This window comes from Pseudorca crassidens, chromosome 3, assembly GCF_039906515.1.
Source record: "Pseudorca crassidens isolate mPseCra1 chromosome 3, mPseCra1.hap1, whole genome shotgun sequence".
In the NCBI taxonomy this organism is placed as follows: Eukaryota; Metazoa; Chordata; class Mammalia; order Artiodactyla; family Delphinidae; genus Pseudorca; species Pseudorca crassidens.
In genome coordinates, this window is record NC_090298.1 from 62,045,874 (window position 1) to 62,059,562 (window position 13,689).

Consider the following 13,689-nt stretch of genomic DNA (forward strand, 5'->3'; position numbering starts at 1 on the left):
CAGACTCTAACAAGATCAAGTGTTGAAAGGGATATGAACTGACTGGAACTCCACACATTCCTAGTGGGAATGCAAAGGGCACAGCCACTTTGGAAAACTACATGGTACTATTTTCTAAAAATTAAACATATTCTTCCCAGACAATGCAACACAACTAAGCCTAGGTACTTACCCAAGAAAAATTAAAATACATGCCCATAAATAGTATTTTATTTGATCCAAGTGTATTTCAACTGGTAAATTAAAAAACTGTGAAATATCCATATTATAGCAAAAAAGGGAACAAAACATGAATACATGAAACAGCAGAGATGAAACTCAGTAGCCTAAGAAGTCAAACACAACAGCTTCTATACTGTATGATTTGATTTATAAAAAATTCTAGAAACAACAAAACTATACTGACAGAAGGCAGATCAGTAGTTGCATGAAGACACCATACACAAAAATTAACCCCAAACAGATCACAGTCCTAAATATAAAAGCTAAAACTATAAAACTCTTAGAAAAAAAAGACAAGTGTAAATCTTTGTGACCCTGAATTAAGCATCAGTTTCTTAGATATGACATCTAAAGCATAAGCAAAATATATATATATCAATAGCTGTCATCAAAATTAAAAACTTCTGTGCTTCAAAGGGCATTATCAAGAAAATAAAGGGATAACCCACAAAACAGGAGAAAAATATTTGCAAATCATACATCAGATAAGGGTCTAGTATTCAGAATACATAAAAAACTGTTAAAAATACACAATAAAAAGACCAACAACCCAATTATAAAATGGGAAAAGGATCTGAATAGATATTTTTCTAAAGAAGATATACAACTGGCCAATAGATTCTCAACAATTTTCTATTAAGGAAATGTAAATCAAAATTTCAATGAGATACCACTTCACACCCACTACAGTATACAATCTAAAAGACAGACAATAATTTTTTTTTACTAAAAGGAAAATAAGTGTTGGTGAGGATGTGGAGAAACCAGAACTCACATACATTGCTGATGGAAACATAAAATGGTTACAGCTGCTGTGGAAAACAGTTTTGAAGTTCCTCAAAATGTTAACCACAAAGTTATTTTATGACTTAGCAATATCACTCCAAGGTATATATGCAAAAGAAGTGAACACATATGTGCTCACAAAAACTTGTACAGAATGTTTACAGCAACATTACTGACAAGAGCCAAAAAGTGGAAACAACCCAAATGTCCATCAACTGATGAATAAACAAAATGCAGTACACCCATACAATAGAATACTATTCAGCAAAAAAGGAGCAATAGAGTAATGATGCATACTATGACATGGATGAACCTTGAAAACATTATGCTATATGAAAGAAGTCAGACACAAAAGCACATACTGTATAACTCAATTTATATGCAATGCCCAGAGTAGGCAAATCCATGGAGACAAAAAGTAAATTAATGGTTGCCTAGGGCGAGGGGGTGTTGTGGAATAACTGCTAATGAATATAACGTTCCTTGTTGAGGTGATAAAAATGTTGTGGAATTAGATGGTGGTGATGATTGCACAATTCTGTGAATACACTACACATCACTAAACTGTACACTTTAAAAGCGAGAAGTTTATAACATGTTATTTATGCTTTAATAATCTTTTAAAAAGATGATTGATTCTTTAAAGTAAAAATAATAACCATGTATTTAGGGTGCTTTAGCATATTTAGAAGTAAAATGCATAAAATGGGAACAGACTGGAGGGAGCAAATAGAAATTTACTGATGTAAGAATATATGAAGGGGTATAATTATTTGAAACTAGACTGTGATAACTGAAAAATGTATATGTAAATCCTAGTGGTAGACTGTAGTGAGTTAAATATATATATTGTAGCCCCTAGAGCAAGCACGTACAGAATAAACGAGGTACAGCTTCAAGAGTAATATTAATAATACTAGATTATAAGTGAAAAAACTTCCCTTTATCTTTAATTTCTACTACTTATACTCCATTTCCCTCCACCTAAAACATCCTGCCCTGATGTCACCAGGTCCTTGAAAATATTCGTCAATGGAGACTGCTGCTTCTCCCAAATTTACCAGACTGAAAAAGAGGACTAGGCTTATTTCTTGATGCTCACAGTTGCTAGTATGGGCAAACATGAAACATGTTTGCTGGCATTTTCATTCTCGTGCAGATATCACTAGCTCCTACTAGCTCCTAGCTAGCTCCTAGCTAGCTCCTATCACTAGCTCCTACTACTTCCTAGTAAACACACCCTCCTCAAAAACAAACACTCCCAACATACCCCCAGACAATCACTACCCAACATCAGTTGAAGTTGAGACTCATGACAGATGTGGCCATTCAATCTTCATTACAACCTTCTGTTCTTTTGAAATACAAGGCATTTGCTCACATCAATCTCTAATTCTCTTCATTGAACTTTTCATACTACTCATCTTTCTCAATGGTTTCTACACTGGCTCATATTTTTCTTCTGCACTCTATTAGAAGTCATTAGTCCATTTGACCTAACATTAATTACCTTGGCCTCAAAGTTCTGTGAATTCCTCTGTTTCAAATTCCATGTACAAGCCTATACAGGGACCAGTAATTGAAGGTTCCCACTACATCCTGCCTTCTGCTCACCTCCTACTATACTGAGGCAAGGTCTATTAGAACTAAGATGCTCCAGGAAGAGTACTAGATTTGGAGTTACAACACCTGGGTTCAATCCCTGCCCTGATACTGCAGGAATTTATGTCTGTTTCACTGGACATAATGATATCTTAAAATTAAGTCCCTAGAGCAGAATTTCAACTAAACTGGCTTCTAAGAATATTCAACAAGTTACCACCCTTCACCCAGGTGAATTAAACTCAATTTTACTTTTCACATTCTCCACCAAAATTCCAAAGCTAAGATTGTCTACTTTGCATTCTATATCACCTATTTAAGATTATGGACATTGTAATTGTATCGAAAATCTAGTGTCACAAGTATCTTATAATACGTTGTGTTTCAAAGTAACTCAAAAGTATATGATTCTTTCACAACAAAAGGAATCATGAAAATTATGAATCAAAACAGTACCTCAATATTTTTACTGGCCACATTCTTCACAACAGCAGGAAACAGGTCAGATGCATTTTTCCCTTTTGCAATCATCTGAAGAATAAAAGTGGAATATTAGGGCTGAAACTTTTTAAAAATTAGTCATTTGAAAAAAACATAAATTCTACATACATTAAATATTTAGAAGATAAGCTACAGAAACAAATAAGCTATAGAGTTAACAAACAACTCTTCTTGAGTCACCTTATTTATTCCAACTATCTGCAGCAAAGAACAAACAATCTCTTGGGAATCAATATAAATACACATAGACATATTAAGGAAGAAACAGTAATTTAAAGATATAATATTTACAATAGTTTTCTCTGGCTAATGGTGTTGTAAACACTTTTTAAATATTTGTACTCTTCTTTATTTTCCAAGTTCTTACATTAAAGATGTAATGCTTTTGCAATGGGGGTGGGGGTGGAAAATGAATGTTATTTTAACCAAACTACAATAATTTTTTCTCCTTCGGCTGTCTTTTTATAGATTCCCCTACTTCTCCAACCATTTTTTTCAAAGTTCCCTTCACCAGGTCCTCTTCCTTTCCCCACTAAAGTTCTGTGCACCAACATCTTTTCAGGCTACACTGTTCTACAATCTCTTAAAACGCCTGAGATTTCATTCACCCTCAACATGTTAACTCCTACCTCTACAGGGATCAACTCCCCAAACTATAGCCCTAACTCTGGGCCCTAGTTCCACTTCTCTAACTGAACATTATTAGATGTCTTTCTCAACCAAAACTTGCTATGTCTAAAACCAAACCTATTTTTCCTGATAAAATGGCATTCGTGCTAGAATTTCCTATTTCCACCAATTTTCCCACATACCAGAAACCATGAAATTATCTTGGTCTCTCCTCACATCTACACAGTAACCAGGTCCTGTTGTGAATTCTTGGCACACTCACATTAATCCCTTTCTCCTGTTACTATCCTAGTATAGGTCAGTATCACCTACAGAGGACTTTTCCGACAATCTCCTCCTTCTGTCCATAACGTACATCACCGACGGTTTAATATGCTCAAACTACCACTTTGCACGTCAGCTCCCCCTCAAAGATCTCAAAAGCCCCTGACTGCCTAAGAGTCCAAACTATTTCATTTACTATTCAAATGACTTAATTGCATTAACATCCCTTTTAAGCTCATCAACCATTATTGTTCTACACCAACGTTATTATAAAAGTAAACTGATCTACTCACTTCTTGTACATTCTCTGGCTCCTCTATGCTGGTGCTCATTATCATGCCCCCAACCCACTTCTTTTTACTTTTCTAAGTTCTACCCTTCTATCTAGAGTATCATCAAATTCTAATCATTCTCCCTTGCTAGAGCCATCTCCTAACACCTAGCCCACTATGGTGTCCAATCCTAATTTCCTCTAGAATTTTTTAATCTATGTTTTTCATTTAGAATTTCCTATGTGTTACCTTTTATTTCTATTTATTTCAGTTTTATGTCTACCTGTATTTCCATTTCCTTCACTCTCATTCCCAGAATATATCTTTATGTCTTTTAATAGTATAGACTTTGGTAGCCACAAAATAAAGTTTTAACTACAGGATAATTTTTTGGAAAAGGGATCTTGGGACTTCCCTGGCGGTCCAATGGTTAAGACTTTGCCTTCTAATGCAGGGGGTGCAGGTTCAATCCCTGGTCAGGGAGCTAAGATCCCACATGCCTCGGGGCCAAAAAAACAAAACATAAAGCAGCAGCAATATTGTAACAAATTCAATAAAGACTTTATAAATGGTCCACATCAAAAACTAAGTAAATATATATATAAAGTCTAAAATACCATTTTAAAAAAAAGGGATCTTTATGAATTATCTAAGAAATCTAAGAAACTACCTTAAAAAGGTAGAAGGCATTAGTTTTATAAATTTACAGAAATGTTTTATAAATACTATGTGACATTTTAAAAAACAATAATCCCAGTTAACAATATCTCAGAAGACCTTTCTACATGACAGCTTTAGAACACTCTAATACAAACTAGTCTTTTCATTTTCTATTTCTTTACCTGTGAAATTATTTGAGTATTCTGTGAAACCTTCTGAGTATTAAAGGTTCACGAAATAGTGCAACTAAAGTATCTTTGTATGACTTTTACAATTTTCTCATCTGTAAAATGAGGAGAGAGGGATTAAATGTTCTCTAGGGCCCCTTCCTTCAGTCATTCAGTAACTACCTAAAGTCAGAGATCCTATCCTACGATATCCTACTCCAAGGCTTCCCCAACTTTATTCTACAGAATGCTATTCAAAAACATGTTACTACACAAGGGAGAAAAAAAAACCTATAGTCAAATTCATTCAACAGATATTTGCCGAGAGGATACTACATACCAGGGACTATTCTAGGCCTTGGGGATACAACCGTGAACAATATAGTCTTTACCCATCGGAGCTCACCTTTTAATGAGGGTGAGGGGCAATAAACAAATATAGTATGTGAGGTGGTAACAAGGGTACTATGGAGAAAGATAAAGAACTGCAGGAGAAATGGGAAGTGCTAGGGTAGGGGTGGGAATTGCTGTTTTATGTTTTGGTTAGTGTTTGCACAGCATATATTTTTTATCCTTATATATTTAATCTATCTATGCCTTTATATTAAAAGTGGGGTTTTCCTAGAGAACGTACAGTTGCATCTTGATATTTTCATCAAATATGACAGTCTCTCTTAGTTGGTGACTTTAGATCACTTACATTTAATATAATTATTGATATAGTTATATTCAGGTCTACCATTTTATTATCAGTTTTCTGTTTATTCCCTGTGTTTTGTTGTTCTGACTGCTGTTACCCTCATTATTTGGAAATTTTTTAGTATTTAATAATTTAACTTTTCTTTTTTATTTTAATTTTTATATTGACTATTTGGCTATATCTTTTTGTATAATTTTTATTGGTTCTTCTTCTAGAGATTACCAGATAATTACATAGATGCACAAACACAGTTGACAGATACATATAGACAGGTAAGTCAAGATATGTCAAACCTTCCACAGTTTACTTAGAGTTAATATTTCACAAGGTCAAATAAAATGTAGAAACCTTTCAACCATATAGGCCCTTTCAATCTGACCTCCCCACTACTCTTTATGTTATAGCCATCATATATTTTATATCTACATCCATCGAAAACCTCTCAGACAATGGGATACTTAGGAGAATAAAATTAGTCCTTTATGCTTACCAGATATTTACCATTTCTATCGGTCTCCCTCAAAATCCATCACATATTTCCCTTCAGCCTGGAGAACTTCCATTAGCCTTTCATTAAAGCAGATCGGCTAGAAGTACTCTACTATTTTTTTCTGCCTGAGAATGTCTCTATTCATCTTCATTCTTTCACTGGATTCACTGGATTCTAGGTTAACAATTATTTTCTTTCAGTACTTAGTCATTCAGTTTATCCTGATTGGGGACCATTGAGTTTCTTTCATCTATAAATTTAAGTCATTCATCAGTTGGGAAGTTTTCAGCAATAATGTCTTCAAGTATTTTTTCTGCCCTAAAAAATATATGTTACATGGACATAATGTTTTGGTATCATCCAACAAGACCTCAGGCTTTGTTCATCTCTTTTCTTTTTAATCTCTATTCTAAGAATTGACTAATTTCTAGTGATCTGTCTTCAACTTTTGACTCTTTCTTCTGTTATATCAATTCTGCTATTTAGTCAACCCAAGATATTTTTATTTCAGATATGATACTAGGACTTCCCTGGCAGCCCAGTGGTTAAGACTCCATGCTGCCACTGCAGCGGGGCACAGGCTCATTCCCTGGTCAGGGAACTAAGATCCCGCATGCCATGTTTTGTGGCCCCCCCAAAAAAAAGAGATATCCAGATATGACACTATACACATGACAGAAATTTCAACAAATTTCTAATGACGTGGTTCACTTGATATATTTTGGAAAACAACTATTTACCCATTAGTTACTACCTGGGGAATAAGTAGATATAGGATATCCCTTTCCCTAGCGTAACTTACCATCCAATCATAAGTGGCCCTAATATTACTCACTACTGAAGTATAAAACAAGAGAAATGTCTATGTATAAAACAAGAGAAATGTCTATTTAAGTCTTTACCCATTTTTAATTGGGCTGTTTTTAGTTACTGGGTTATATGAGTTCTTTATATATTCCGGAGAGTCTGTATCAGATATATGATTAAAAATATTTTCTCCCATTCTGTGGGTTGCCTTCTCACTGGTTGACAGTGTCATTTGATGCATGAAGTTTTAAATTTTGACATAGTTTAAATTATTTCTTTTGTTGCTCACCTTTTGAGGTTATATCCAAGAATCCTTTGACAAATCCAGTGTCATGAAGTTTTTATCCTAAGTTTTCTTCTATGAGCTTTATTGTTTCAGCTCTTACATTTAGGTCTTTGATTCATTTTTTCACTTATTATATATATTGTATGAGGTAGGGGGTCTAAAAATTCATTCTCTTGCACGTGAGTATCCAGTTTCCAAACACCATTTGGGGAAATTCTACCCCCACTGAATTGTCTTGCACCCTTGTTGAAAATAATTTGGCCATATAAGTGAGGGTTTTCTTTTAAGGCTCTCTATTGTGCATATATGTCTCTCTCTATGTCTGTTTTTATGTTGGTACCACACATTTTGATTACCGTAGCTTTGTAGTAAGTTTTGAAATCAGAAAGTGTAAGACTTCTTTGTTCTTCTTTTTCAAGATTGTTTTGGCCATTCAGAGTCCAGTAAGATTCCATATGATTTTAAGATAGATTTTTCTATTTTTGCAAAAAACATCCCTGGGATTTTGATAGGAACTGCATTGAATATGTAGATAATTTGGGGAATATTGATATCCTAATAATATTAAGTCTTCCAATCAATGAACATGGGACATCTTTCCATTTATTTGTGTCTTAATTTCTTTCAGCAACATTCTAGTTTTCAAGGTACAAATCTTTTGCTTCCTTGGGTAAGTATTCCTAAGTATTTTATTCTTTTTGATGTTATCATAAATCAGATTATTTTCATAACTTCCTTTTATGGTTGATGACTGTTACCATATAGGAACACAACTAGTTTTTATGTGTTAATTTTGTATCGTGCAACTTTGTTGAATTTGTTTATTAGTTCTAAAAGTTTTTTGTGGACTCTTTAGGGTTTTCTAAATATAAAAGCATATTGTCTGTGAATGAAGATAATTTTACTTTTTTCCAATTTGGCTGCCTTTTATTTCTTTTTCTTACCCAATTGCTGTGGTTAAAACTTCCAATACTATGTTGAATAGAAGTGGTGAAAGTGGGCATCCTTGTTTTGTTCCTGAACTTAGAGGGAAAGCTTTCAGTCTTTCACCACTGAGTACAATGTTAGCTGTGAATTTTTCATATTTGGCCTTTAAAATGCTGAGGTAGTTTCCTTTTATTCCTAGTTTGTTGAGTGTCTTATCCTGAAAGGGTGTTGAATTCTGTCAAATGCTTTTTCTGTATCATTAAAATAAACTTGTTTTTTCTCCTTCATTCTGTTAATGTGGTGTATTACAATGATTATTTTCATGTTATTTTTAAAATATTGAATAATAATCTAGATCTAAAAATTCAGATCTAGGGACTTCCCTGGCGGTCCAGTGGTTAAGACTCTGTGCTTCCAATGCAGGGTGCACGGGTTTGATCCCCGGTCAGGGAACTAAGATCCCACATGCCATGCAGCATGGCTCCCCCCCAAAAAATTCTGATCTAAAAACATAATTAATGTTAAAAAGCATTAATCTTTTTTTTAACTAAGCAAGATAAAGAGCAGAAATTGCACTTACTTTCTCAACAATTTCAACTAGCTTCATTTTTTACAGATATACAGATGGGGAGAAAATTCAGCATTTTTACTTTATAAATAATTACTAGTTAATTTACAAACCAGCAGTTAATTTTCAGACCCAACTGCAACTCTTAAGAATCAGCCCCCAAGAATAAATAGAGAAATAGAAAATGAACTGACCCTTGACTTCTATCCCAGAAAGTACTCTTGAAGCAAAATTGACAGAAAACCCATTAAGGTTCTATAGGCATTACATCACTAGTAAAAATTCAGGCCTGCTAACTAGGAACTGGTCCTGATGTATATTAGCATGGCAGAAAAAATCTGACCCATTAAACAACTTCCAACCTAAGAACAAAAAAAGATGCCAACATCAGCCACAAGTTGAATCCTTTAAAGTATACACAGAACTGAAGCATTTTTGTTGAAGGGAGAAAGAGAACAAGGGATGGGCAGTCTAGAAAGACTTAGCCCAAAATGTTTATTATAATCATTAACTCAAGACAGCAAGAATTACGCATGTTTTTATTTTCTTCTTCTTATATGGACTTTCTCAAAATTTTTCTACAACAATAATATACCATTTGAATTTGGCTTTTTTTTTTTTTTTTACAAATATTAAACAAAAATATCTGGAACTTTGAAATTACCTTTAATTTTCTTAGGGTCAATAATATCCAACCAAATACCATGTAACATATATGGCTATGAAATAATATAGATCAGTAACTCTAATTAGGAATTTTAAGAATTTTATCTATCAAAGAAAGGTTCAGATTTGCTCATTATCCCAAAACTACAAAGACAAGCAAACTAACCTGAGAAAGACCTTTAATATCCAACACTTACTAAAAGAAAATACATCAAAGATTTCAATACACCAAAATATTCCATTCTTTCAAGGACTCTGAATAATCAACTCATCAGTATTATAGCTAAAAAACTTATTACAAGTTCACTATATGAAGCAATACATTTCAAATTCTTAGTTCACATTTCATCAAGCCAAGATAAAATACAAACATGTGCTTTAAACATTAGACACATATTTTTCAGAAATATCAAGAAAAATAACATATGTATGTTTCAACTTGAGTCCTGCTATGTAATAAGTGACCACAAGATTTTGAAGTAGGTAGCTTTTCTTCCCTAAGCATGCTTTGGCATACATGAGACTTTATTCAACATATGAACCATTGGAAACATTTCCCCATGATTCTAAATAAGCCTCAGATATTACCAAAGAAAGATAATAAAATGAACTGAAACTATCATTATGGTTTCTCTCTAGTAGATATTGCTGACAAGATGCTCTGTTGACTCGTAGGACTACCAACTATGAAAGATAGCCAGATGTGCACTGCCAGCATTTTGATATATATTAGGAAGTAATGTGTTAAAACAAATACATAACACTTAAAATTTTGGCAGATTAAAATTTAGAAATGTTTAAAGGTTTTTAACTATGAAGCTAAGGTCTTAAAACTACTCTGTAATCATGAGGTGGTAAAACCGCATATTCAGGGCTCATGAAACCTAAATTATGCAGAGAAATGTAAATATTGACAATTGCATTTAAAAAATCCACGAAATTCTGAAGCCCATATAATATTCTGCTAATTGACCTCTAGCAAACTACTTCCACCCAACAGATGTTTTGAAATGATGCATACATGTGCATACATGAACATAACATTTTAAAAATAATTTTTAAAGCTCCCACATAGAAATATGGTGCTAACTAGAAATCGAACTAAAAACTGGACAGAAGTAAAGGTGAACAAATGATTGTTATAATATTTCACTGGAAAAAATTGCGAGAAAAATAACTATCAGTTATTTCATAAAAGAAGAAATTAGCAAACAATAACTGCTAGTTTAAAAGTGAAATACAGGGGAGGATATATCTTATATAACCATTGTGCTATGAGTATGATTTTCCATTTTCTTCTCCAAAAGTTAAGTTAGAAAAGATCTGTGATGATGAACAGTTTCTCCTGAAAGGAAACTAGGTGACCGAATTTTGGAAACACATCTTGAATCAGACCAACCATGCTCTTACTGTTAGTTTGATATTAAAGCAAAATTAAAAATGTCTTAGTTTTCCCCATGGAACGTTAATATGTCAAAAGCCATATTGTCTAAATGTGTTTCTTAGGCAAATACTGAGTAGTGTTTTAAATTCAGACATAGAGTTTCTACTGTGAACATATAAGAATGATTAATATTCTTTTTAAAGACATTTTTTCTTTTAATCATACATTCAGGAAATATTTTAATTTCATGGTCAAAGAATGGTGATAGGTAATACCTGTTGTTTTCTTTTCTTTTCTAGTAACTAAGAGGAGATCCTTATTTTATTTGTTGTAGCAAATTCCTAAATGAAAACTGGGCAAATGGTATCATATCTGGCCAGCTGCAACCTCCTGCCTTGACCTTCCTTCCTAGGGTTTCTTTGTTGTTGGGACTCTTGATTAAGTGGCCTTGGGTTCATTTTGTAATTTTGCTAGTCATCAGCAAATTCACTTGCATGACATTACTGCCAAATGAGAACACAGTTGAATTACTGTGACTGTGGTGTAGGGTAGTGCCATGGAGAAAACTTTGTTTCCTCTACAGAAAAAAAACTGTTTTCTCTAAAGACTACAGAAATCATGAGTGAGGTATAGGTAAACGGAGAGCCACAAAGATCCATGAACCAGAAGAGAGAGTTCAGATGTAGATCAACAAACACACAGTAAACTGATTTTCACTTGAAGCTGAAATTCAGTGGGGAAAGGACAGCTTTTTAATAACAAATGGTGGAATATTTAATAACAAATAGAGGAAAATCAGACATGCATCCGGTTCTTAACCTCACACCATACATAAAAAATAATGCAAAATAGATCATAGACCTAAACATAAAAGCTAAAAACAAGAGGGGAAATCTTTGCAAACTTGGAGCAGGCCAAGATGGCTTAAATAACAACTCATGCTATGAATCTAGCTCGACCCTAATCAAAAACCTCAACAGAGGACAAAAAGAAAACTATAATCCAACATCACTTAAACACACGGAAATATATCTACTTGAACTCTGCAGGATATATTAAAACCAAGACTAGAACATTACAAATATTTCTAATAAAATCAGAAACAAGATAGTGTTGTCTTCCACCACCACTACTATTCAACATCATAGTGGAGCTTTATCCAAGCAAAGAGAAGAGAAAAACAAATGAGAGATAAAAATATTTGAAAATAAAATATAAATCTGTCATAACTTCTGGACAATGTAATTAAGTATCCAGAAAACCAAGCAAAGAAACCAAAAAACTACCAGATCTAAGAGAGTTCACTGAGAAGGCCAAATGCGAGAACAGAAAAGTCATTTGTTTTCCTATACACCAGTAATAATTAATTTTGAAAATATAATGAAGGGAACCATTCATAATGGCAACCAAAATTTAAACGTACACAGGAATGAATCTAACAAGGAATGCTTAAGATTCCTTATGATTAGAAACTATAAAATATAAATATAATGCTACTGAAAGACAGGAAAAGAGGGAGGGAAGGGAGATGGAAATACACAAATTCCACATTACCCTAATCAACATCCAAAAACAACTTTTAACAGAACTTGACAATTTGATCCTAAAGTTTATCTGGAAGATAAACTCATATTTTTATGAGTTTATCAATATTATTTGAAAATTTTATTTGAAATTTTTTTCAAATATTTTATTTGAAAAAATTTTATTCAAATTCAAAAATTTGAATAAAAAAATTTTATTCAAATTCAAAAATTTTATTCAAATATTATTTGAAAATTTACAAATACATATTTCTGTCACTTGCATAATAAAGTAATTTTTTCCAGATCTATGGCGATATAATTGACATAGAACATTATGTAAGTTTAACGTGCCAACAGTTACATGAAAAGATGCTCAGCATCACTAATTATCAGGGAAATGCACATCAAATCCACAGTGAGGTTACCACCTTAAACCTGTTAGAATGGCTGTCACCGAAAAGACAAGAAATAACAAGTGTTGGTGAGGATATGGATAAAAGGGAAACACTGTGCACTGCTGGTGGCAAATTGGTAATGTGAGATATATCTCACATATTTCGTATACACACATATACATATATCTGTATGTGTGTTGTGTGTAAAATGGGATATTATTCAGCCATGAGAAAGGAAGAAATCCTGCCATTTTTGACAACATGGCTAGATCCTTGAAGACATTATGTAAAGTGACAGAATAACTTTCAATTAATAACCATTTTCCTACACTTAAAAGATCAAATTCCAAATTTACCTTTATACAAACTTCCTAATGAGAGACAGTCTGTAACTACTAGACTAACTACTAGTATGGCTATATTTACATTTCTTTTTTTTTAATGTTTATTTTTTATTTTTTTTCTTATTAGTCATCCATTTTATACACATCAGTGTATACATGTCAATCCCAATCTCCCAATTCATCCCACCACCACCCCCACCTCCCGATATATTTACATTTCTTTATGATGTTTATTTACATTTAAGTTACACTTATAATAGTCAAGTAGTCTAGATTATGAGAATATCAATTTTTATTTATCAGTTTGAAAGAGGAATATAGAAAAAACTACCAAATACCTCATTTTCATATTTAGTAATTTCAATAGTATCCTCAGGTTTAATGAAATAATTTACCTTAATGGAATGTAAAGCCAAAGTTTAATGAAATAATGAAGAGCACTGCCTGCTTTAAATGGATGGCAGTGCAGGACTGTAACCTGCAGAACCACAA

General features: G+C 33.1%; 1 protein-coding gene across 5 annotated transcripts in view; it reads right to left on the reverse strand.

The window, feature by feature from the left end:
- AP3B1 (adaptor related protein complex 3 subunit beta 1) overlaps nt 1–13,689 on the reverse strand; it is a 273,106-nt gene that overhangs the window by 220,365 nt on the left and 39,052 nt on the right. For all 5 annotated transcript variants that reach the window (XR_010941991.1, XM_067731062.1, XM_067731061.1 and 2 more), the window contains one exon: nt 3,067–3,141. Coding sequence is in view for 4 of the 5 variants with exons in the window: in XM_067731062.1 (XP_067587163.1) it covers nt 3,067–3,141 (75 nt within the window). In the remaining variant the exon portion in view is untranslated. The remainder of the gene's footprint in view (nt 1–3,066; nt 3,142–13,689) is intronic.